The 22209-nt window shown below is 29.7% G+C and overlaps 2 protein-coding genes across 2 annotated transcripts; one reads left to right on the forward strand and one right to left on the reverse strand.

Annotated features, from left to right (window-relative positions):
• Positions 1 to 1747: 1747 nt before the first annotated feature.
• On the reverse strand, positions 1748 to 8600 carry LOTGIDRAFT_196086 (hypothetical protein). Its single transcript, XM_009065985.1, has 6 exons — positions 8106 to 8600; positions 5586 to 5677; positions 5175 to 5219; positions 4611 to 4685; positions 3658 to 3728; positions 1748 to 2586 (listed from the first exon to the last, which is right to left on the reverse strand). The coding sequence occupies exons 1-6, from the start codon at positions 8273 to 8275 to the stop codon at positions 2530 to 2532; spliced, it is 510 nt and encodes a 169-aa protein (XP_009064233.1). The 5' UTR covers positions 8276 to 8600; the 3' UTR covers positions 1748 to 2529.
• A 342-nt stretch (positions 8601 to 8942) lies between these two features.
• Positions 8943 to 16592, forward strand: LOTGIDRAFT_204654 (hypothetical protein). The gene is made up of 9 exons (XM_009065986.1): positions 8943 to 9184; positions 9918 to 10082; positions 10617 to 10792; positions 11166 to 11333; positions 14352 to 14535; positions 15248 to 15445; positions 15691 to 15760; positions 16127 to 16211; positions 16346 to 16592. The coding sequence occupies exons 2-9, from the start codon at positions 9922 to 9924 to the stop codon at positions 16507 to 16509; spliced, it is 1206 nt and encodes a 401-aa protein (XP_009064234.1). The 5' UTR covers positions 8943 to 9184; positions 9918 to 9921; the 3' UTR covers positions 16510 to 16592.
• The last annotated feature ends 5617 nt before the right edge of the window (positions 16593 to 22209 follow it).

The following is a 22209-nucleotide window of genomic DNA, read 5'->3' on the forward strand; positions in this document are numbered from 1 at the left end:
AAAAATATGCCTATCTGGGATTTGCCATAATGTCTATGAAAAAACTTTTATTTTCATTTTTTGTTTACAGTCCCTTGTACAAATGGTTTAATGTTAAATGGTACATTTCAATTATATTTATTGCCAACTATGTGTTTTGTAGGTGGTAGTTGTTTTAATGTTGTAAAATACTTAGTTGGAGGAAGTAACATCAAAATATGATTAATTCCCGGTTTGTGTATTATTATTGTAAGGGGAGAGTGTGTCAGCTTCACATCTCCCAACAGCCAATAATATTATTTAAAGTGAAGTTTGGTATTATACTTTAATATCATATTATCAAGTAATTCTTGTTTTATGAATTTCAATTGGCTCTTCATTTTTACACATAGTTTGATTTTCAATTTATTTCACCATAACATTTTTGACTCTTGATGTTAGAAGATATTTCCTATTTTGCGCTTATAGCTGAGTATAGAATAATGACTGAATTTCCCAGAAGGAGTTTATTATGTTCCATTGCCTTTCATATATCATTATAGTTGATCAATGTGATGTGTTATCCGAATATATCTATGTTCCCAAATTCAGTTTAATCCTTGTTTAGCCATCATTAAAGCCTGATATTGATAATATATTGCTTAGTATTAGACTTGTTGTATAATATTCTTTAAATGACATTTAGAAGTAGACTATTTTCTGGTTGTATAATGCTTTGTATAAGAAAGTATAAAGAAATCCTATTGCTTACTAATGTGATGCAAAGTCTTTCAAATGTCAAGTAAGGAAAATCTTAATTGTGTTGTTAGAACAAATACAATGAAAGAAAATGTGATAATTTTGATGTCAGAGTAATTTTTTGTTTTCATCCATGTTTGATATATCTATACTGATTTCCATGGTATGAAAGTTGTTAGATGATAATTTGATTGGGAAGTTTTAATACAATGTTATTGGAAATTTATAATATACAATTATGTTAAATTAAAGATATATATTTTATACACCTTTGTTTTTTTTTTCTCAGACATTATTCATCATTAGAATGCATAAACACTTGACAGTATAAAGTAGAACTGAATATATCTTGCAATCTTCTTTTTAATAGGAACTGAAAATTTCCCTGCCTCAGAAAATATAACTACCACTCTGTCCTCATTTGTCACTGCTTATTTGGATGTATTACTCACACACAAGACATCTCTTGCATGTGAATGAATAATTTTTCTGGCCACTGTGCAACACAGTAGATATATACACATGTTGAATTGTAGAGGTAATATTTAGAGTTTGGTATATTACGATATTATCGAAAAAAACGGACAATACTGTAGGTAATTTTTCCTATATCAGTATACCATTGCAATAATGAGAATGAGAATATTACGTGACATCAGACGATAAAGACTACTACTGTCTATGACCCTGGGCTATCTAGTTACATTTGAATCGCAAGTATAGCCATTTTGTAAAGGTTGGTCAGAATTCAGAAATCCAACCTTTCAGCCCATGAATCCCCTTCCTACAATGTTCTACCAGAGCTGTGCATGTTGAGCTTTTTGTGTCACAGTACCTATATTCAAACTCATATTCATATTGATATCGCAATGTGCATAAAAACAGGAATGTAACACTAGAAACTTTTGGAATAACTGTGTCTGATTGAGAATAACCCAAAATGCTCAGTCTCCTAGCCAAATTGCTTGTTACTTTGCCAAGTCAACAGTCATAATCAAAGAATGAGTTGAAATATTGAAAAAACAATTTGGGGTTTATATTTAAATTTTTTTTTAATAGTTAATAATTTTTATGTAAAGTCAAGTATTATAGCTGTTTATATGCAAAAGCATTCAAATAAAGAGTTCATATTATAGTATATAACAATATTTTATTATGATACAAATGGTGGTTTTACAGGATTAACTAAATGCAGTAAGGAGCCCAGATGGCTGAGGAGGCATAAATTAGATTTTAAACATGATTTGAATAAGAATGATAACGATATATATAGTATGAATATGACAATTTAAACGCATTAAGAGATTCAGATTGAATAAACATACATGATCACATTCAGTTCAGACAGGACAATTCAAGATTTCTAATTTACATGATACATGAAACTTTCCTGAAAGTGTTGACAACTTTCATACTGCAAACAATTCAAGGAATTCAATGATTAAAGGTCAACTAAAACTGAATTCTGAAATCTCATCTCACTCTAATGAATGGATAATATGCTATAAGATGACTACTTCTTTTAGCGTATGCAGCTAGACAATTGAACGTAGATTTAACATTTAGGGACTTTTTCTTTAAGTTTGTATAAGATCTACATTCATGATTGAAAACCTGAAGAAATCATATTCATAAAGTTTTACAGAAGCCTTTAAAGGTGAAAAATAAGATAGCATAGATGTTAACAAAAATAAACACTACTATTCATGTCAAATACACATAATTACCATTTCTTTTTTTTGAAAAAAAACTTATAGCAATCTCAAGTAAGGTCATCTAGGTATAGCACTTATCAGCATTGTATTAAGAACACTATTTTGTACCTGTAGAACCATATCCACCATCACCTCTCTCTGTTTTATCTAATGACTACAAAATCAAAATCAAATATATTAATTTTTCAGATTTTTTTTATTATTTTCCTTTACATAATAAGAGCAGAACTTAATAAATTTGCTTTTTGTTACTTATAAATAAGTTGTTCCTTAAAGGGACATTCTGCTTTTTTTATATGTCTAAAAAACTTTTTGCTCTAATTTGTTATACCAAAATCTATCTATCCCATAATGTATCTGAAAGTTTTAAGTAAAAAAATTCTGCTGTTAATTTTTTAACGCTAAAACTTTGCGCAAAAAGATTATGTAACTTTTTAATGTTCGTTATGCTTTTTGCAAGCTGTTACAAAACTACAGTAGGGATTTGAGTAAAATAAACGCCTAATTGTAGAGAAATATGTCTCCTACATTTTCTAAATATAGAAAACTATAAAGGCAATCACCTAAACTTGGTCAAACTGTTTAATTAACAATTAGTACTCTCACACAGATATAAATAGCATACTTTAGAAATATTTTCAGGTATAATTTACGTTTGTGATAGTGAAAATGTTTCACAAAAGAAGCGGAATACTCCTTTAAGTTTTATAGATTTAAGTACACATTTGTTTAACATTTTCTGTTTAGAATAAATTTTTTGATTCTTTGTATTAACTGCCTAAATATACAGCATTGACAATCAAACTATACCTTTCATTTCCACCTACAATTCTACAGCTAAAAATGCCTCAGTGATAGTCAAACCCTTTTATAAAGAACTTCAGGACGAATTCTCTAATATCTATACTAAACGTTTGGTGTCTGCTTACAAAAGGAATAAAAATCTGAGTAATGTTTTTGTCCATGGTAGATTAGATTTCCTTTCATTAACTCCCTGAAACAATCGCTCCAGAAGTAGGTAATTTCCTAATTTTCCCAATGCTGAAATCCCTACTTGTGACCTATGCCAGTGATTCTGTAAGAGAGTATCTCTTAAAAACCCTTATACTAAATATTGAGCAAATAAGTAATTGTTTACAATTTGCCTATCTAAATAGAAAGCACATTTTGTGAAGTTTGGTATAATGTATTAGAGTAACATGATTTTTAACCAAAGTTTACTTACAATTTCTTCTTGAAGCTCAGGAATATATATTCTTTCACAAAGCAATTGAGCTATTCTATTTCCTTTCTCAACTGAAATATTGTGATTAACATAATTAAGGTCACCATTCACCATGTGTCTAATGGGAGAAATTGTGTGTACTTTAACTTTAGACATTTGTAAATGATGTGATAGTGATGGACACTGGAGGTCATTCATTCCAAATATCAAAAATTAACATTGTTTAGTTTGCTTTATTAGATTTTGGTACCTAGCCCTTCATGCTTTCAGAAAAATTAACATTTGATCACATTTCACCAAAAAAATAAGTTAATTTTTTTGGCTCCTAAATTTAACAAGTGGTTGCCTAGCAAGATACGCCCACTTTCCTGATACATTTTCAGTATATCAAGGGCAGTTACCTATCTGTGTCAAATCATACCATAAATCTAATTTGTGCAAAAAATAGTTGATTTAATTAAACACACATTATTTAATAAAATTCTGACATAAACTGTCACATCGCGTTAACCAGCCTACAAATTTTGATGCCTTTTTAAAAAGTCTACGGCAATAACTCAAATTCCGTAGTCTCCATTGTGTTCACAAACAAATTTTGAAGCGCTCTCTCGTAAGTAAAGGGTAATAACTCAAAAACATTTATCAAAGATCGTCAAATTCGAATTTTCCTAAGATCTTATTATCATAATTGATCACACCAAATTTCATTTAAATCGGATGAAAATTGTAGTCTCTTTTGACAAGTTTTTCCTAAGTCAAGGGCAATAACTAAAAAAACGTTCATCGAAAGATCGTCAATTTCGAACCTGTTTAAGATCTAATTGATATAAATGATCACACCAAATTTCATTAAAATCTCTATTGCGTTCGCAAGTCAATTGTGGGCGGACAGAGCGGGGCGACTACAATATACGACCACATTATAATGTGGGCGTATAAAAATGAGGCCTAACCTTTGAAATCTTTATCAGAAAAATTAAACAAAACAACCCCAACATTGCCTCTGTAATCTTGATCTATAACTCCAGCTGTAACAGAAATAATATATTTTCTCATTTTGAAGTGACTTTTTGATAACAAAAGTAAAAATAAATGTATAAGCTTAGTTATCTTATCCATTAATTTTCATATTTTTCCTCTGTTGAAATTAATTTGATGACTAGTTATTTTATGACTTTGTAAAATTTCAGTTTATAAATGGAATTTTTACAGGATCTTTATTTGTTATTTAGCTAGATGTTAGATGTACTTCACATCACAATGATTTTATTTTTTGGCCATTTCCTTTAGAGCAGGCTTTCATCGATTTCCTATTATAAAACTTGTTGACAAGACCTACAATATTCAAGCAATATAGAAAGTGAAGTTTCTAGTTTGACGAATATTTGAAAAGATAATGCATTTCATACAGTTCTATTACTACATCAGCTATTTATATTATTCTAGACCTATATCAACACCCAAAAATGCTTAATGTTGCCCTTAAAAATCAAGTTTTGTTTTTAGTAATTACTTACCTCCAACATCAATAAAATTCTTCACAGCCAAACCTGACCTAGGAGCTGAAAGGCAAAAAATTAATTATGAATAGATATTATATGCTCTTATATGATAGGAATATGTCACCTCAATTAATAAACTCTTTTGCCATGTCAGCCCCTCAGTGACCTGGTGAAATATTTATAGATTATACTATCTTATAGCTGAAAGTGAATGAAGGCTAATATACATCATATACATAGGCCTACATCAAAGACTGCCGAATATTGTATTCAAACCAGTAACTCTTCCACAGAGAAAAGTAAATATTGTACACTACTGTCTACTTTTTACACTGACTTAAAAGAGTAAAATCAAGCACACACTTTTAATGGAACCTTTTTACACCAAACAAGAACTATAAAACTGTTACTAAGGCCTATTCTTACCCACTCTACCATAGCAACCATCTGGTAAAGCTATCTGGATATCAGTTTTCACTACTGCTTTATCTTTTGCTGGAACTATCACTTCATATGCACTGCAAATATATATACAGATTATATCACTATCATGAAATATAGAGTACTTTAATACTAATAGTTAGATCATGTAATAATAAGTAAAATTTATGTGATTAAGAAGAAGGTAAAGGGTCCTTCGATCCAATTTAGTTAGAACCTTACTTTAGCCAAGCCTTGTTATCGGTCAAATTTGGCCAATCTGCTGTTTAGACGAATAAGCAGGTTAGTCTCGAAAAATGGTGTTCAGTCAATTTGACAACTCTTCAACAAACCTGGATAACTCATTGACAGCCTTCCGACAACTTCGTGACAAATCAAGAGACTCGTCACATATCACTGAAATAAATTCTGTTTTTTTGAAAGGTTTGTTTATGTTTATTGAGTAACAAAGAAGATTTGACTTAGTTTGGACAAGTTCTCCGAAAATTGTTGATAAAAATCAACAGGTGGCATTGGCTTCGAATTAACAATAACTGCACAAGTGCATAATTCAAAGCTAAATTTATTCTTTCACAACAAGAAGTCCTTTACCTAGCAAATAAAAGTAGAAAACTACAGAAACAATCAGACTGGGCCAGGTGGAATGGCACCATTTTCAATCATTGCTAATCTCAAAGGATTAAACAAGTGGTTGCCTAAGAAGATACGCCCACTTCCCTGATAAATTGTTAGTATATCAAGGGCAGTCACCTGTGTCAAATCATACCAAAAATCTAACTTGTCAGAGATATTTTTATATCACAAAATTTCATAAAATTCTGACTTAAACAGTCACTTTGCATTCTCAAGTCTCGATAGAATTCGTGAACAAATTTTGACGAATTTTTACTTAGTCAAGGTCACTAACTCAAATTCCATTCAATGAAAAAACAGCAAACTGAAACTTGACCGAGACCTCTTTATCATAAGATAGCTTGCCAGGCAAGGTAATATACGCCCACTGGCAGCTTTGATTTTGAATAAAAATATTTAGCAGTACAGTAACAATCACCAGTATGAAATATTCAACCTTTAGTCATACACTTCTTTTAGACTCTTGAATATACTGAATAATATTGAGTATGAGTTATTACCTTGTTCTTGAAAACGTGTTCAATTTTTAGCTTGTGAAAACTCTAGAAGGCAAATGTTCAATTTTCAGCGCCGGAATGAATAATAAAACCAAGTTTTGTCGAAATCCAGCAAGAATCATGTCTTTTAGTGTTTAAGAGCTAAATTTGGAAGCCTTTTCAAGAACAAGGGCAGTAACTCATACTAAATATTGTTCAATTCTTCTGATTTTCAATAGGGTTCATCCTTGGGTGATTACGAACATTCACATTCAGTAGTTTCAAGCAAGGTAAAATATATTAATGTCTACTTTAACAAATACAAAATGGTGGATTTCAGTTATTACCAAACGTCACCATTTTTTTATAATCCCAAGCGGTAATCGGAGTTCCAAGTGTCGTCTGCTAGAATGTAGTCCAATGAATGAAGTCACATGATCAACTAGCGGAATCCGTGTCAGCAGAAAATTTCTATGGAACACAAAGTGGGCCATATTCTTATAAATGTTGTTTCAGTGACTTTTAGCAAGAAATCACGCTACGTATCTTATTTTGTCAGTCACTATTTTTTTTAAAAATCATGATTCTTTGAAGGAATTGTCACTAGTTATAATGAATTGATATTAAAGATAAATACTAAGAGAAGTTACTTATACCACCCGGTATCCATACAACGTGTTTTACAGTACAGTGGTGTAACCTATTTCCGTGCATATAAGGATTCAACACCGAATTACGTCAAAGTTAAAAAAACGAAACCTCAGATATTCTAAAAAATAATTAAAATTGGTAGATTTTCTTTATGAATCCTTTACTTTGACCCATATTTCATGAGCAACCAACTCGGCAGAATGGGTCACCTATTTTCGTGTACAATGTTTGATCTATAAATAAGTCTAGAAAAATACGTTGTATGGATACCGGGTGGTATAATTAACTTCTCTTAGTATTTATCTTTAATATCAATTCATTATAACTAGTGACAATTCCTTCAAAGAACCACGATTTACAAAAAAAAATAGTGACTAACAGAAAACCCATGTTTATCAAAACAAACTAATGCGGAGGTCGCGCAAGGTCCCTCATGTAAATTATTAAACATTTCCGGAAATCCACCAATAATAGGTTTCCACGAAATTAGGTTACTTGACTAGTATATATTTCCTAATAATAGGTTAATAGTTTAATTAAATGTTAGGCACACTCTTCTTAAACACAATGTTAGATCAAATACCTATTAGTATTAATCAGGGAGAGTAAGAGTCTATCTTTTTCACTCCCTATAAACATAATAAATCAACATAGCAAAGTAAGTAGGAGTAAGCTAATATCACTGGCATTATATTGCACTTAGACCCTAGGCCCTAGATTAGAATAAATCTATACAATCATGTACCTGTACAAATCATAGCCTGCTGCAAGTTTTGAACCTCGAGTGGGTGTTAAAGCTTCAGCTGTTAACTTGGCAAACTTCAAAACAACGTTATCTACAGCCATTTTAACTCTTTTAGCTTTTGGTTCAGTTTCTGAAATAGTTTCTGAGTTGAAAACTATATCTGCAGACATGAGTAGGCCTACCCGTTACTTTGTTGATGATCAGAATTCCCCGCCAAAAAGTTGGTGAGTTCCGATTGACCTTTGACTTGGCCAAAATTCTAAAAATAGATTTGGTACGGGATGACAAAGACTACTTTTATGTCTGATTATCGGTGTGACTAAAGACTGTAAACAAGAAAAAACGAATTTCTGATTAAATTACAACTGCTAGACTGTCACATCATCAACAGGAAACACATCATAACTAAGGACAAGGATAGAATAAAGACAATCAATAGGCAATTAGGCATACTGATCAAGTTAAAAATGCGATTCATTTGACTTTCAGTTTCACTCTCCTTCCTTGATGAAGTTTATTACTCGATTATCAAGCACGTAATTTTCTGGGTGATAAGTCGCAATTTTTCCAGACAACAAGAATTACTTATTAATATTTCAGCTGTGGTGGTGGTCTAGGCTACTTCTTAGAATTAAAACATAATTTTCCACATAATATTTATTAATGATCAATGGACTAGTCCCGACAGTTTAACAGAAAAGGTAGGTTATTGTTTTGTTGAATATATTTCCTACTAACATTATGATGATACCTCATTCTGTTGAATTTATTCAACGACAACAGACGACACTGGCATATCATTGACATTGTGTAGCCTATAAACATATAGATCTGATAGATTATTGAAATTCCATTGTATTTCTATTAAATGGGTAAATATGTCGTGAAAGGTATTATACATCAGAATCCCTTTTCATACTAATGCTAATGCATGAAATTTGAAACATTTGTGATCTCATAGATACCTTCTTACTGAACTGAAGTTTGAACTATATAGAAAGAATTATTAGGTTTGAATGACAACACACCTAGAATAGATATCTGCTGCACTGGACATAGATAGCTCAATTTGAATCAAGGTAAAAGTCTGTTCTCTGTGAAATACTGAATTCAAAATGTTGTGTTTGAGAAAAGAAAGTGTAGGATAGTTTTATAAGGGCCTAAACTATGAATGAAGATTTGTAGGCAAAGATAACATCCCATCAATGCTCTAATTTCAATTTATACATAGACTGGTAAACTATGGCATCTGGACTTCAAACAAGGAAGCTAAAAGATTATATTTGGAAGTGACCTCATTCCTTATATACGGTATAACATATTTCTGGGTCTTTTAGTAATTAGCTTTTGATTAATTTGAGACACTTTAAACAGCCTGTTTAGATTTGTTCAACTATCTTGGCTTGGTGAGGAAGAATTAGAAAAGGGAGCCAATTCATCTATTGCCAAAACTATTAGGCCCTTCTGGTGTAGACCTACTGATTTTCATTTACCACATATTAGAAGTTAGAGCTGCTATTTGTAGAAAACATATTATATTTACTCTTTGTATAGATAGGAAAAATATCCCAAAAACCTATTTTTGGTAAAATCCTTAACAAGATATGTGCTTTTTGAATAGAGCATAGGCCTACCGGCTATAATATAAAGTAAGCATTTTGATGCCCAAAGAATTCCATAATTCTTCAAACTATAAGCTTTTAATCCTTTTAAGAAACGGTAAGTTATAATCAAATCGGAATGCACTTTGATGTATAGGCTACAGGTAAATGATTTGATCCCAATGTTTACTTCTTTCTTTTTTTCTTTCAGTACAATGTCACTCCTCATTGCAACTGGTTTATTTTGTGTAATATATTTATTGGTAAAGTTTTTAAATATATCACAACCTTGTCATTTACCAGAATTATATTTTAAAGATAAAACTTCTAATTTTATACAAACAGTATTTACCATGTGTCCTATTTTATTTGAAAGGTAAGCACTGGTTTTGTCAGTTGAGCTTGTTGGTTTACCATGTTGAGATATTTCAATTTTCTAATTGAATTCATACCATAATATCAGCTATTCTTATCAATTAACAGAATAAAGTTCTGACTTCTAATTCAACAAAAGCATACCATTGAAGTTCAGACTATCAGCGCTTTAACAGAGCTGTTAACAATATCTCTTGAGTTATGAAAGTCTGAACCTTTTAATTGAGATGTATGAAAACAAGACATTGGATTATAAATCTGAAAAGATCATTGAAGGAAGTGAAAAAGCTGAAATTGAGAGTATCAGCTTGCTTCACATGTACATTAAATATGCTTGAATGTTGTTTCTCACCTTGTTTTAATGCTTGAATATAGTTTCACATTATATTTTTAAATGCTTGAATATAGTTTCACATATATTTTGAAATAATTGGTTGGTGGTGAAAAAAAAAATGGCTCCATACAGGAATTTCTGTAAATGAATTTGTGTATCTGGGGTTGATATACTTGATAAAATGACTTTTTCATATTCCAGTTATATTCCACCATTATTATGGGGTAAAAGTGGACACCTACAGACATTCATTTATGCTAAAATGGGTCGCATCATGTCACCATTACCTAATGGTAAACGTATAGAACTTATCAGACCAGATAATGCTACGATGTCTTTTGATGTCTTCCAACCTCATTATGAACATCCTACTGGAAGTAAGTGTATATATGGGTAAAGCATGGATGAAAATATGGGTTTGTTTTCAAAATTTGCAAGAACATGAAACAGAATCAAAGGTTTGCTAGTACTCATAATTTAACAAAAATTAACAAAATTAGTGGAAATGACCTTTGTAGTTTATTTGATTCCCACTAAAGCCTACATCAAGCTATAAGATTTTCATTGTAATTTTTCTTTCTATGTTTTCATTTTATTATGGAATATGTAAATAAGAAGGAATTTTCAATACCAATTTCTGTAAAGAATTTATATATTAAGATACACATATTTATTAAATATCACACACATATATACAAATAATCGCTAATGGTATAAAAGAGTGATAATTTAAAAATTTGTATTTCATAGGAGACTATACGTTAGCAGTATGTCCTGGTATAGCTAACAGTAGTGAAAGTCTATATATAAGAACTCTGGTAGATCATGCTCAATATAATGGTTTTAGAGTAGCAGTATTAAACCATCTGGGTGCTTTACGTAAAGTCAAATTAACATCTCCAAGAATCTTCAACTATGGTAAGTAACTGAATCACAAATCTTCAGTATCTGGGATTGGTTTGTGGAGCAGCAACATGTTTTATTCCTCTGACATTCAGTGATGTAGGTCTGAGATGCTGACATGGAAAAAGGATCTCGTCATTCGGATTGGGCAATTAATTGAAGCCCAGATAGGTTATAGGCTGTACATGTTCAAGATCTTTTAACAGTTGGAAATCTATACTGAACTGTCTAATGCCGATCTCCTGGCAAAATTTCCCTCATTGTGTACGCTAGTTGAAGGAATAAAAATTAAAACGTGCGTTAATTAAGAATTTCTAGTACAGTTACACTACCTATCTATCAGTATATAGTTTCTATTGTAGGAGCATGTACTTATCAGTTGTAAATATTTCATATAGGTGTGTTTGTTGGGCATCAATGTAACGTCATAAGGTCAAAAGTACAACCTTTATCTAACAACTCACTCTGTCACTAAAATAGCACTTGTTGTACTCTCATGGATCTATCACTAGACACTCTCAAATGAAAAAAACTGTGATATTCCTTTTTATACGCCCACATGAAATGGGGGACGTATATTGCTGTATATTGCTCGTAAACACTCTACAAGACACAATTCTTAACGGATTTTGACAAAACTTGGTGTGAGTGTTCATAATCACCCAAGGATGAACCCTATTGAAAATCAGAGGAATTGTTCTTAAAAACGCGTTCAAATTTTAGATCGTAAACACTGTAGAAGACACAATTCTTGACTGATTTTGGCGAAAATTGGCATGAGTATTGGTTATCACTCAATGATAAATCCTATTGAAAATCAGAAAAATCCAAAAATATTTAGTATGAGTTATTGCCTTTGTTCTTGAGAACACTTTAAAATTTTAGCTCTTAAACACTAAAAGGGTTTTGATTAAACTTGGTTTTATTATTCAGTACCACACTGAAGATTGAATATTTGTCTTCTAGAGTTTTCACGAACTAAAAATGGAATACGTTTTCAAAAACAGGGGCAATAACTCATACTCAATATTATTCAGTATCGCCCTAAAGTTTTCAAAAGAAGTGTATGACTAAAGGTTGAATATTTCATACTGGTGATTTTTACTGTACTGCTAAATATTTTTATTTAAAATCAAAGCTGCCAGTGGGCGTATATTTCCTTGCCTGGCAAGCTATCTATGTTTTTTTCTGTATCATTTCCTCTGTTCTCTTATTTTATATGTAGGTCCTAATTTAGTCACCTGGAAATTTTATGAGAGACAAGTTAGATAATATATTTAATGATAATGATAATATAATAATAATGATAATAATTTATTTCTATAACGCCTATAATCCAGCAAATTCTGCTCTATGGCGCTGTTGTACAATATGGCATATTACAAATCAACATAACATACATAGAAAAACAGACAGACAATGAAACTTCAAGACCTATCAACCAAAGATAACATTACAAGCAATAACATGCATTAAGAAAATAAAGCATTTACCGGATGGGCTCAGCTATCTCGAGAAGATTAGATTGTTGAGAGCATAGTTTGCGTTCAGGACGATACAGCTTAACAAGGTCTTTCAAATATTGAGGAGTATTTTCTACATTTAAGCTTGAATATGTCATTGTTAAAATTTTAACTTCAATTCTTTTATGTATGGGAAGCCAGTGTAAATTCTTTAAGACAGGAGTAATATGTTTGAGGAGCTTAGTTCTTGATACTATTCTGACTGCTTTGTTTTGAATTTTTTGAAGTTGGCAAAGTTGGTCCTTAGAGATATTAAATAAAAGAGAATTACAATAATCGAATCTGGAAGTGACAAGAGAATTCACAAGCAACTTAGCGGTTTCATTATTGATCATGTTCCTAATTTTACCAATGTTATACAAATGAAAGTTAGTAGTTTTACAGATATAATTAATTTGAGAGTCCATTGACAGATTGTGAGTATGACCATTTGATTCGCCGATATTTACTGAATTCCTTGATGTGTTAGCCAAGTTTTTTCTAGTTCCCATTTTCAATAGTTCTGTCTTATCGTCATTTAGTTTTAAGAAATTATTCTTCATCCAGAGTCTTATCTGCTCCACACATTGTTCAAGATTACCTAGCTGCTCACTTTCATTCAGTCGGTTTAAATTTACATTGTTAGAACCTACAGTATAGGTAGAAATCATGTTCGAGCTAATATATTGGTACAAATAAGTCACTGTGTTATTATTTACGTTCTTTTATTAATAGATTTATCTTTAATAGATAGTAGATGTTTTTGAATAAGTGTCAACACAACCCTGATACAAAATTTAAAAAATATTCTTTATCAGGTCAAGTTGATTATTTTGCCATCAGAATCGGGTGATAAGATACTGTCAACATTGTATTTAACCCTTTTAACACTAGCCTTATAGGTCACATAATGACCTCTTATCTAATGAGTCATAAAATAGCCATGTTGGTGTTAAGAGTGAAGAAGTTCCTAAAAACTTCTATGTAAAGCACTGGCCAAGGTCACAAAAAAAGAGATAAATGTTCAATACAAGATAAGGTGAAGTTAGCATAGTTAGTATTAAGTTCAAAAAACAACCACGAGTAATCTACAATAAACAAAAGTCTATAATATGAAAGTTTTCTTGTTACCAGTTCTAAAAGAAAAGAGTATGAATAGGTTCTGAAAAGATAAACATCTATATATAAGGATTAGAATATATTATACTTAATGAGCTAGAAAATAGAGAGGAGGGTATGACGTTTTATTTCATTCAAATTCAGTGTTCAAAGGTTAATCGGTTTACAATTTGAAATGTCTTATGTCAATTTTTTGTTACCTTCTTTTTAAACATGGGCGACAATAACTGGCAGCAGACATTAGAAGAATGGAATGTCATAAGTTCTGCTGCATTAAATTTGGGATACTTGCTTTGACTTCAATTCTTAGCATAATTCAAACTGATTGTATACTGCCAACATATGTTTCCAAACTCACTGAGTTGCTTGTTTCTACAATAAGTGTCTAATGCTTTGATTTTTGTTTTTACAGGTGAAACTGGTGAATATAATTGTATGATAGATGAATTAAAACGACTATACCCCAATACCAGTATTATAGCTGTAGGTTGTAGTATGGGAGCTAATATAGTTATTAAATACCTAGGTGAATGTAAACAACATGAAAATAAAGTTATTGGTGCTTTATCGTTTTGTCAAGGTTATGATGTCAATGAGTGAGTTAATGGATAAATTTCATAAACTCATTTGAAACAAATTATTCGTTCTTGTCCCTAATAGTAAATTTGTTGTGATTTTAAAGAAAAAACACTTTAATCAACCATTCCTTGCTCATTTGTTTCTAATTTGGGTGCTTTGAAAATACATGTATGTGTATTTTAGTCTTTAAGGGATTGTAAAGAGGTTTTCCATATTTTTTATGTGTATTGAGGACATTGACACAGGATCAATTTGCACCATTCCAATTTTCAATTAGATGTCTGTGGTTCCTGCAATTCCACTAAATCTAAGCGTTTTATGTGCCACTGAACGATAAGTCCTCATGCGATTAAGTCTATTTTACGATTAGTGATGTCATAAAAAACTTGGTTTTAGTGGAATTGTAGGAACCACAGACATCTGATTGAAAATTGGTCTGGTGCTAATTGATATTATCAGTTACCCCGATACACATACACAATTTAGAAAACATCTTTACAATCCCTTTAATTAAAAGCTATGCAAGTACTGGCTGAGCTTTCCTGATATTCTCACATACCCAAATTACAATTACAAACATTCTTGACTAGCAAAGGTAAGTAATAAATATGAAGGAAGGATAAGTTTGCAACTGTCATCAACATTTGCCTTTATCATTTAAGTTTCCTTTAGAAATTACTGGTATTACATGTCTTTGAAATGATTATTTCTTGAAATTTTACTTTTCAGTGCCAAACCATTTTTATTAGGCTGGGAGTCTTGTAGACGTTTATATTGTTATTTTATGGCAATCAATTTAAGACAGTTATTAAGAAGTCATCAAGATATATTGTTTACTGAACAAGCTCAATCAGAGTATGGAACTGTTGAATTAAAAAAACTCTATTCTGCTACATCATTATTAGCTATAGATGAATTATATAGTGTGTAAGTTTCTATTTCTGTCCTAATACAGTCTCTTATACCTGCAATAGAGATCTATATCAGATCAATGCTTAAAATTTTCTCAAGAATCCTTTTACCTACTTATCCATGGCTAATCCTGTGAACAATGATTATTCCTAGATTATCCCAGAGGGAAAGAGGATATAGTATGATCTAAGATATTTCTAGGAAGTATGATAAAATTCTGGTATATTAAAATTAATGGATGAACTGTCTATTTATTATAGAAATGCATTTAAATTTAAATGTTGTGAAGAGTACTATCATTGGGCGAGTTGTAAGCAGTATATACAGAATGTAAGTTATTCAGTTTACTTGTATATAATTATAAGGGGAGGATAGTGTGTGTGTGTCTATATTTGTATAATTATGTCATCATCACAATTTGGCATCATTTCATATTACTAAACTACAGACACTCAAATACAACATGTTTTTGAATTTTGAATTTGAAAAAATTCTAATGTAATTTTACAAAGTCAAAAAGAAAATTTGAAATTCAAAAATTAAAATACATGTCGTATTTTTGCTTCCTTACTAAACCTATATATTTATATTATTTCAGACTAAACCACTATAATTTTTGTAATAACCTATAATATATATTTTAACATCATAATGGGAATTATTTCATATTATTAAACAATATTTATGATATTTCAGATAACTAAACCTATATTTATATTAAATGCAGAAGATGATCCTATTGTTCCCAAACAGTTATATACCACACCTTTAAAATATCAAGGTAAGTCAATTGACATTATTGAACAAATTCCTGGTAATTAACTTATATGTTTTCAGTTTATAAACTTGTATTTGAAGTACTATTTATGTTAAATACTAAAACCCAATATACATGTATATCTATTTTTCTTTCAGAAAACCATGATAACTGTTTATTTATTGTAACTAAACATGGAGGTCATTTAGGATTTTTTGAAGGAGGATTTATTAAACCTAATACAATAACCTGGTTAGATAGAGCTGTTGTTCAGTTCTCTAATGTTCTCTGTGAATTAGATTGTAAGGAGAGGAAATCTTAGACTTTATTAAAAGGGTATGATCATCGAAATTTTCTTCTTTAATTGATAAGACCTTCATATCAGATATTTCACTTTTCAGGATGAAAAAATGACTTCAGGTTCACATGCAATTAAATGAAATGGACTTTAATGTCAGAAAATAATACAAGGTTGGAAAATTAAATTGTCATTGTTTTTATCAGTTGATGAAAGTCTCGTTAAATTTACCGCATATGAACAGGGTGTCAGATTATAATATCTAATGGTTAAATGAATAACTAGATTGTTATATCTTTAAGATTTATAACCAGCCTAATTCTACAGTTTTGAAGCAGGTCAACTTTTTTGAGCTTTACATATAAACACATATTTTAATTTCATGCATAATCTTTGTCAGTTATTTCTAATTAATTAAGTTTTTACCATGTGCCAAATGTTTGATTGAGTACATGTCAGCAGTATATACTGGAGATGGAAATATCGACTAAATCCTGAAATTCACACAATTAAAAATCTCTCATTATAAAGCAGAATTCCATGATTCATTGACCAAAAGAAGTTTCTAAATTTTGAATCTGACATAAAAGTTTGAAAATACACGTTATCATATTCTAGGTGAATATGTTTAGTTTTTATGATTTAGTTCTTTGGTACTAATAGTAAATGATTTTAGATGTCTGTTTAAATAAGGACATTAGATGATTTTAATATATATATACATTCTGGAATTAGCTTTAGAATGCTTTTTGGAGCAATTATCAAAATTGTATTAATCATACTTTTAACAGTTTTGAAAAAAGCAGTCAAAATTTTATGGAGCAGTTCTCAAAAGCTCACTTTAATTCTGGTCATTTTTAACTCTATTCCATGACAGATTTATATTTTGTTACTATTTTATTTTGTAATCATTGTAGATATATTTTATGACTATGCAATGAAGCTGATGTGATTTTAAGTAGAATAGTATGGTATTATATTACCAGTCTAGATTATTAATTCTCAGTGACTATTCAGTGTTCAACATTAAATGACGTCCTTTTTTCCATTTGTCTATCATCATCCATTAAGGACCACAAATTTGTGACTCAATTAACTAACAAAATGTCATAAACATGCAACTTCAAGTATCGTGGCACAATATACGTGTCAGTGAATCAGGACCACTGCAGTTGCACAAAAACAATTAGTTCATTTCTTGGTACAAAATCATTGGTTGTCATAGGATAAATTGTTATTGTTTTCATATTTGTAAGAATAGTTTAATTTGTTATTGTTTGAATCATTAAAAAAACAAGGGACCATGTATTTCAAGACAGGAAATTTAAACTGAAATCAATAAATAGATAAATAAATAAATGAATAAATGTGTATTAGCAACATTTATAGCTTCTATTTAGCCTAAACATTTTTGATTTTCTCATACGTCATTCTGTGGTTCCTGTAATTTTGGAAAATCTGGGGTAATGATAAAAGATTTTAACCTTAATATTATTTTATTATTTTTTAGAGTTTCATTCTCAGAATAAGCATCCATTTAAAAGCCTTTAATTAATGTTGTAGCATAATTTGTTAATTATTGATATTAAGAGGATACTACCTCTTAGAATAGACATAAGATGTAAAGACTTAGTATCAAACTTGGTCAATAAGAATATATTGATAAGTTGAACTTACCAGGTGCCATGTCTAAATAATAGAATCTCTATGTAACATCTTGTATCCATTAAACTAAATAATTATTGAAACATGCCTCAAAGCATGCTTCAAAATTACCTAGTTTAATGACTTATTACTTAGTTTGGTGGATTTATTGGATTTTAGATAGATTCTGTCCACTAGTTTTGACACCAGGTAATTCCACTGATGAAGAAAGACTCATTCTAACTAAGTTTTAAAATTTAAATTGTTTTGGTCATCTTAAGAGGTAGTATACTTTTAATTTGGTATAGTTTATTAATAGTTAATTATACTGTGATAAAACATTTCATCACCCACCTTTTGTCATTAGTTATACATGTAATCATTAATCAAATATCTTTTTTTACTCAGGAAATTTGTTGTGCAGTTATGAACAAATTATTTGAAAACCATTCAATTTTACTTTAACTTCTATTTGAAATTTTGTTTTGAGTAATTGAAAGTGTTCATTGAAATGTTGATAAATTTCCTTAAAAAATTGTTGAAATTTTATATGAATATAGTATAGAACATTGCATGAATATGATAGATTTTTCGCTTTTATATGTGGAAACTAGATGAATTGAAAAAAGATAGATTCTATACTTACTTACCTAGCTGGCAGAGCAGCTACTTTTTGTAATATACCATTGCTTTCCGTACCATGAATATAGTAGACAAAGAAATTTGTTCACATCCAGGTTTGTTCAAAACATAAAACATATTTTTGGTAAATATTACTATAAATACCAACTAATATAGAATTATTAAACTACTCTTGATATTCATGATTTAGATAGTACTAGAACATGCACAAAAATAATATCTTTTTTCAAAAATTATACATAGAACTCTACATCTAAATCAAATTATTAGAGAAGCTGATGTACATGTATTTAATTAAGAATTATAATTAGCTGATGTTTGTTACAGATCTGTTCTTTATGTTCAAGTGTTTTAATTTATTCTTTTTGAATTTGACAAGTTAATAAATTTTTAATTTCTTATATTTGTATGGAGTGGAATTTTCTAATCTTTATTTTAGAAATTAATCCTATTATCCCACCCATAGTAAACAGAATATGAGAAGATAATGAAGTGGAGTTCTGTACTGATTAAGATCTGAAATTTTTCAGTCGTACCACATTATTGGCCCCCTGTTATAGAGAAATATGAACATCTCAGTCCCTGATATATCAAGACTCAAGACTATTGTTTTAATTATTGAAAAAATTGCTTCTTTATTTGGATATTTCTGCTAAGAATAAAATTTGAAACCAATTCAAATGTAAATGAGTGAAATACTGGTCTTTAAACAATTTATATTGAATATGTAATAATAGGCCATGGTGTCAGGACAACCACTTTCAATGTACAGTCTCTGTTTAGCCTATGAAATGACACTCTAGATCTGCACCACTGACAATGAGAAACATATATTATGGTATTGATAATTTGCTTTACTTTGTGTAGTAATTATATATACCAATTTATTTATGTCTAATTCTAATTTCAGTATTATACCAGCTCTTTCAGAGAAAATTCATTTTGTGTTTGACAAAAAACGTATTGATATAACAATTGTAGTCCATTGAAATAGATTGATTCACATCTGCAGACAAGCATTTCCAAATATAAACAGAACAGAATTCTTAAATTGAGGTAGCAATAATTATGCCTCAATACTATCTCTACAGTGGACTGTTTAAATACACAGCTATCTTGCATAACTATTCTATAATATACATTATACTTTTTCTATAAAAAGTAAACTAATTTTGCAAAGATTTTTTTATTAATAGAAAATTGTAAGAATTGGTTTATCTCAGTTTACACATCACCAGTTTAAAATAAATTTTTTTACTATCATTTACATAGAAGATAAATGTGACCAATCTAAAAAACAATATACCAGAATAACTTACTCTAAAATAATGAAATCAAATTTTGAAACACACTTTAAAATCTCACAGTACAATCTGTGCTAAATAAAAATGACAAGAAAACTTTACTTTAAAGAAAAAAATAAGATAGGGCATTATCACAGAACAAAAGACTAAAATAAAAACACAACTAAAAAATTATGACACAATAAAAGAGGTCTGATGATAAAGATGATGCAGTTTTAACACATCAAGTGTAAATATGTATAAAAATGACCGAGTGATAGTTTTGTAAACATAAAAGTAAAATAGATCTATAAAAATTCTAAAATATTGGAATTCTTGATTGACAATTAGTTGGTCTTGTTTGATGATATTAATACTGTCATGTTTATACTTATAAATAGATGCTTGATGATATTGTTTACATTAGTTACCATTGAAGTCAACTTTCAATTTCTTATTTTCAAAATGTTTTGGATTATTGGATGGATAATACTCACAACACTTATAATAATAAAACATAAATACATACTGTTAGTAAATGGGACACAAATCAACAAATGGTCAACAAATTATAAGTTACACTTTAAAAATTTTGAAAATTCAAATATTCGATTAATGCATGTTCGTAACCAAAGACAACATAAATCATGAAACGGCTTAACTAAAATATGTCCTAATTATTTAGAGCACTAGAGTTCAGGCTAAATATGATAGTGAAATACAGTGAAATCTAGTCAGTAGTGTGAAAACCAGTATTAATAACATGTTTAATATGGTAACATCTGGATTGTGTAGGTGTCATATCATTACTGGTAAATAATTGTAATTATTCTGTTAATCAGCTTATAGAACTCAGGTACACATTAGCTCTGCAGTTTCCAGAATATAACTCTGATGCCAAGGTTTAGCTACAATTAAATCAACATGATTTGATGAACGCAAGTTAAACTTAATTTCAGTAATCTGGACAGAGATCAAATGAACTGTTTTCACTTCAGATTATCAGATTAAGCTCTGACATTATTTTGTATTAATTAAAATTACTGAACACACAAATATAATGTCTATCGTTTTTGATAATAAATATTGTTTGACAACCTTGATATTATGTTTTTAGTGTTTCAACTGCATGATTGAACTAACAAATACAGTAAGCATTGTATGTCATAAACAGTCAATACCAATTTATCAAAAGATGATTTTAAAGATTTGTTTACCTTTATAAAGGTGAGGTCAGTGACTGTACTAAAATATTCTAATAAAAGTAAAAAAAAGAACACAAAATTGCACATGTGTACATAAGAGTGGATGTACAAAAACTGTGAAAATTTTAGTAAATTTACAACTGTTGATATACATTATAAGCAAAACTCAATTGCTACTATGTAGTAATTTAAGATTAATTACTATTTAGTAGTCCTTGGCAAAACTAAAAATCTTTTCTGACATCATACCATAAGATCTTCATAATTAAATTCTGTCTTATACAGAACTAATGACAAACATTTAAAAGCTGGAAACAATTTAAAAATGTGTAAATAAAAAAGTGTCAAAGTAATGGCTACAGTCATCTAAAAATATGCTCAATTTCAACTATTTGCATCATTCTTTTTTTTTAACATTAAATACCAACATATCGGTAGAATTTTTACTAATAAATGTCACTATTATTATTTCATTAACCTAATTGTTGATGAACCTGATAATCCATTTTTAACCAAAAAAGTGATACAGAATTCTATCAAGAGCAATTGATTCAATGTTTATATCCTTATAAACTGAGCATCGCATCAAGATAGAAAACATATTGGATGATATTTCATCACCATCAAAAAATGAGAAAAAAAGAGAAGAAAAAAGAGACAAGTACAAAACAATACAATTGATATACAAAACATAACAAAATATTATTGAGCATTTTAGCTATGAGCTATATAACTATAATAAGCAACACACAATTCAGCAATATCTAATGTGGACATGTAAATAGAAATTTTCAGTAGAATATAAGGATTCAAAGAGAAATAATACATCATTATTTAATAACATTTATTGAAGTACTTAATTCTTAAAAATAATGTCATATTCAGAAAAAACAGCGTGTTAACTTCTCAATAAAACTATTCATTACAAATCCACAAAAGATAAAACAATA

This window comes from Lottia gigantea, assembly GCF_000327385.1.
Source record: "Lottia gigantea unplaced genomic scaffold LOTGIsca_72, whole genome shotgun sequence".
Taxonomy (NCBI): Eukaryota; Metazoa; Mollusca; class Gastropoda; family Lottiidae; genus Lottia; species Lottia gigantea.

Excerpts from the sequence above, each read along its gene's own strand:
- LOTGIDRAFT_196086 (XM_009065985.1), bottom strand. The coding sequence starts at position 8,275 with ATGTCTGCAGATATAGTTTTCAACTCAGAAACTATTTCAGAAACTGAA. Across the intron at positions 5,220-5,585 it reads TGGTTGCTATGGTAGAGTGG|CTCCTAGGTCAGGTTTGGCT; the intron begins GTAAGAATAGGC and ends TTTGCCTTTCAG. Across the intron at positions 2,587-3,657 it reads CTGAGCTTCAAGAAGAAATT|TCATTAGATAAAACAGAGAG; the intron begins GTAAGTAAACTT and ends TTGATTTTGTAG.
- LOTGIDRAFT_204654 (XM_009065986.1), top strand. The coding sequence starts at position 9,922 with ATGTCACTCCTCATTGCAACTGGTTTATTTTGTGTAATATATTTATTG. Across the intron at positions 10,083-10,616 it reads TGTCCTATTTTATTTGAAAG|TTATATTCCACCATTATTAT; the intron begins GTAAGCACTGGT and ends TTCATATTCCAG. Across the intron at positions 15,446-15,690 it reads ATAGATGAATTATATAGTGT|AAATGCATTTAAATTTAAAT; the intron begins GTAAGTTTCTAT and ends TATTTATTATAG.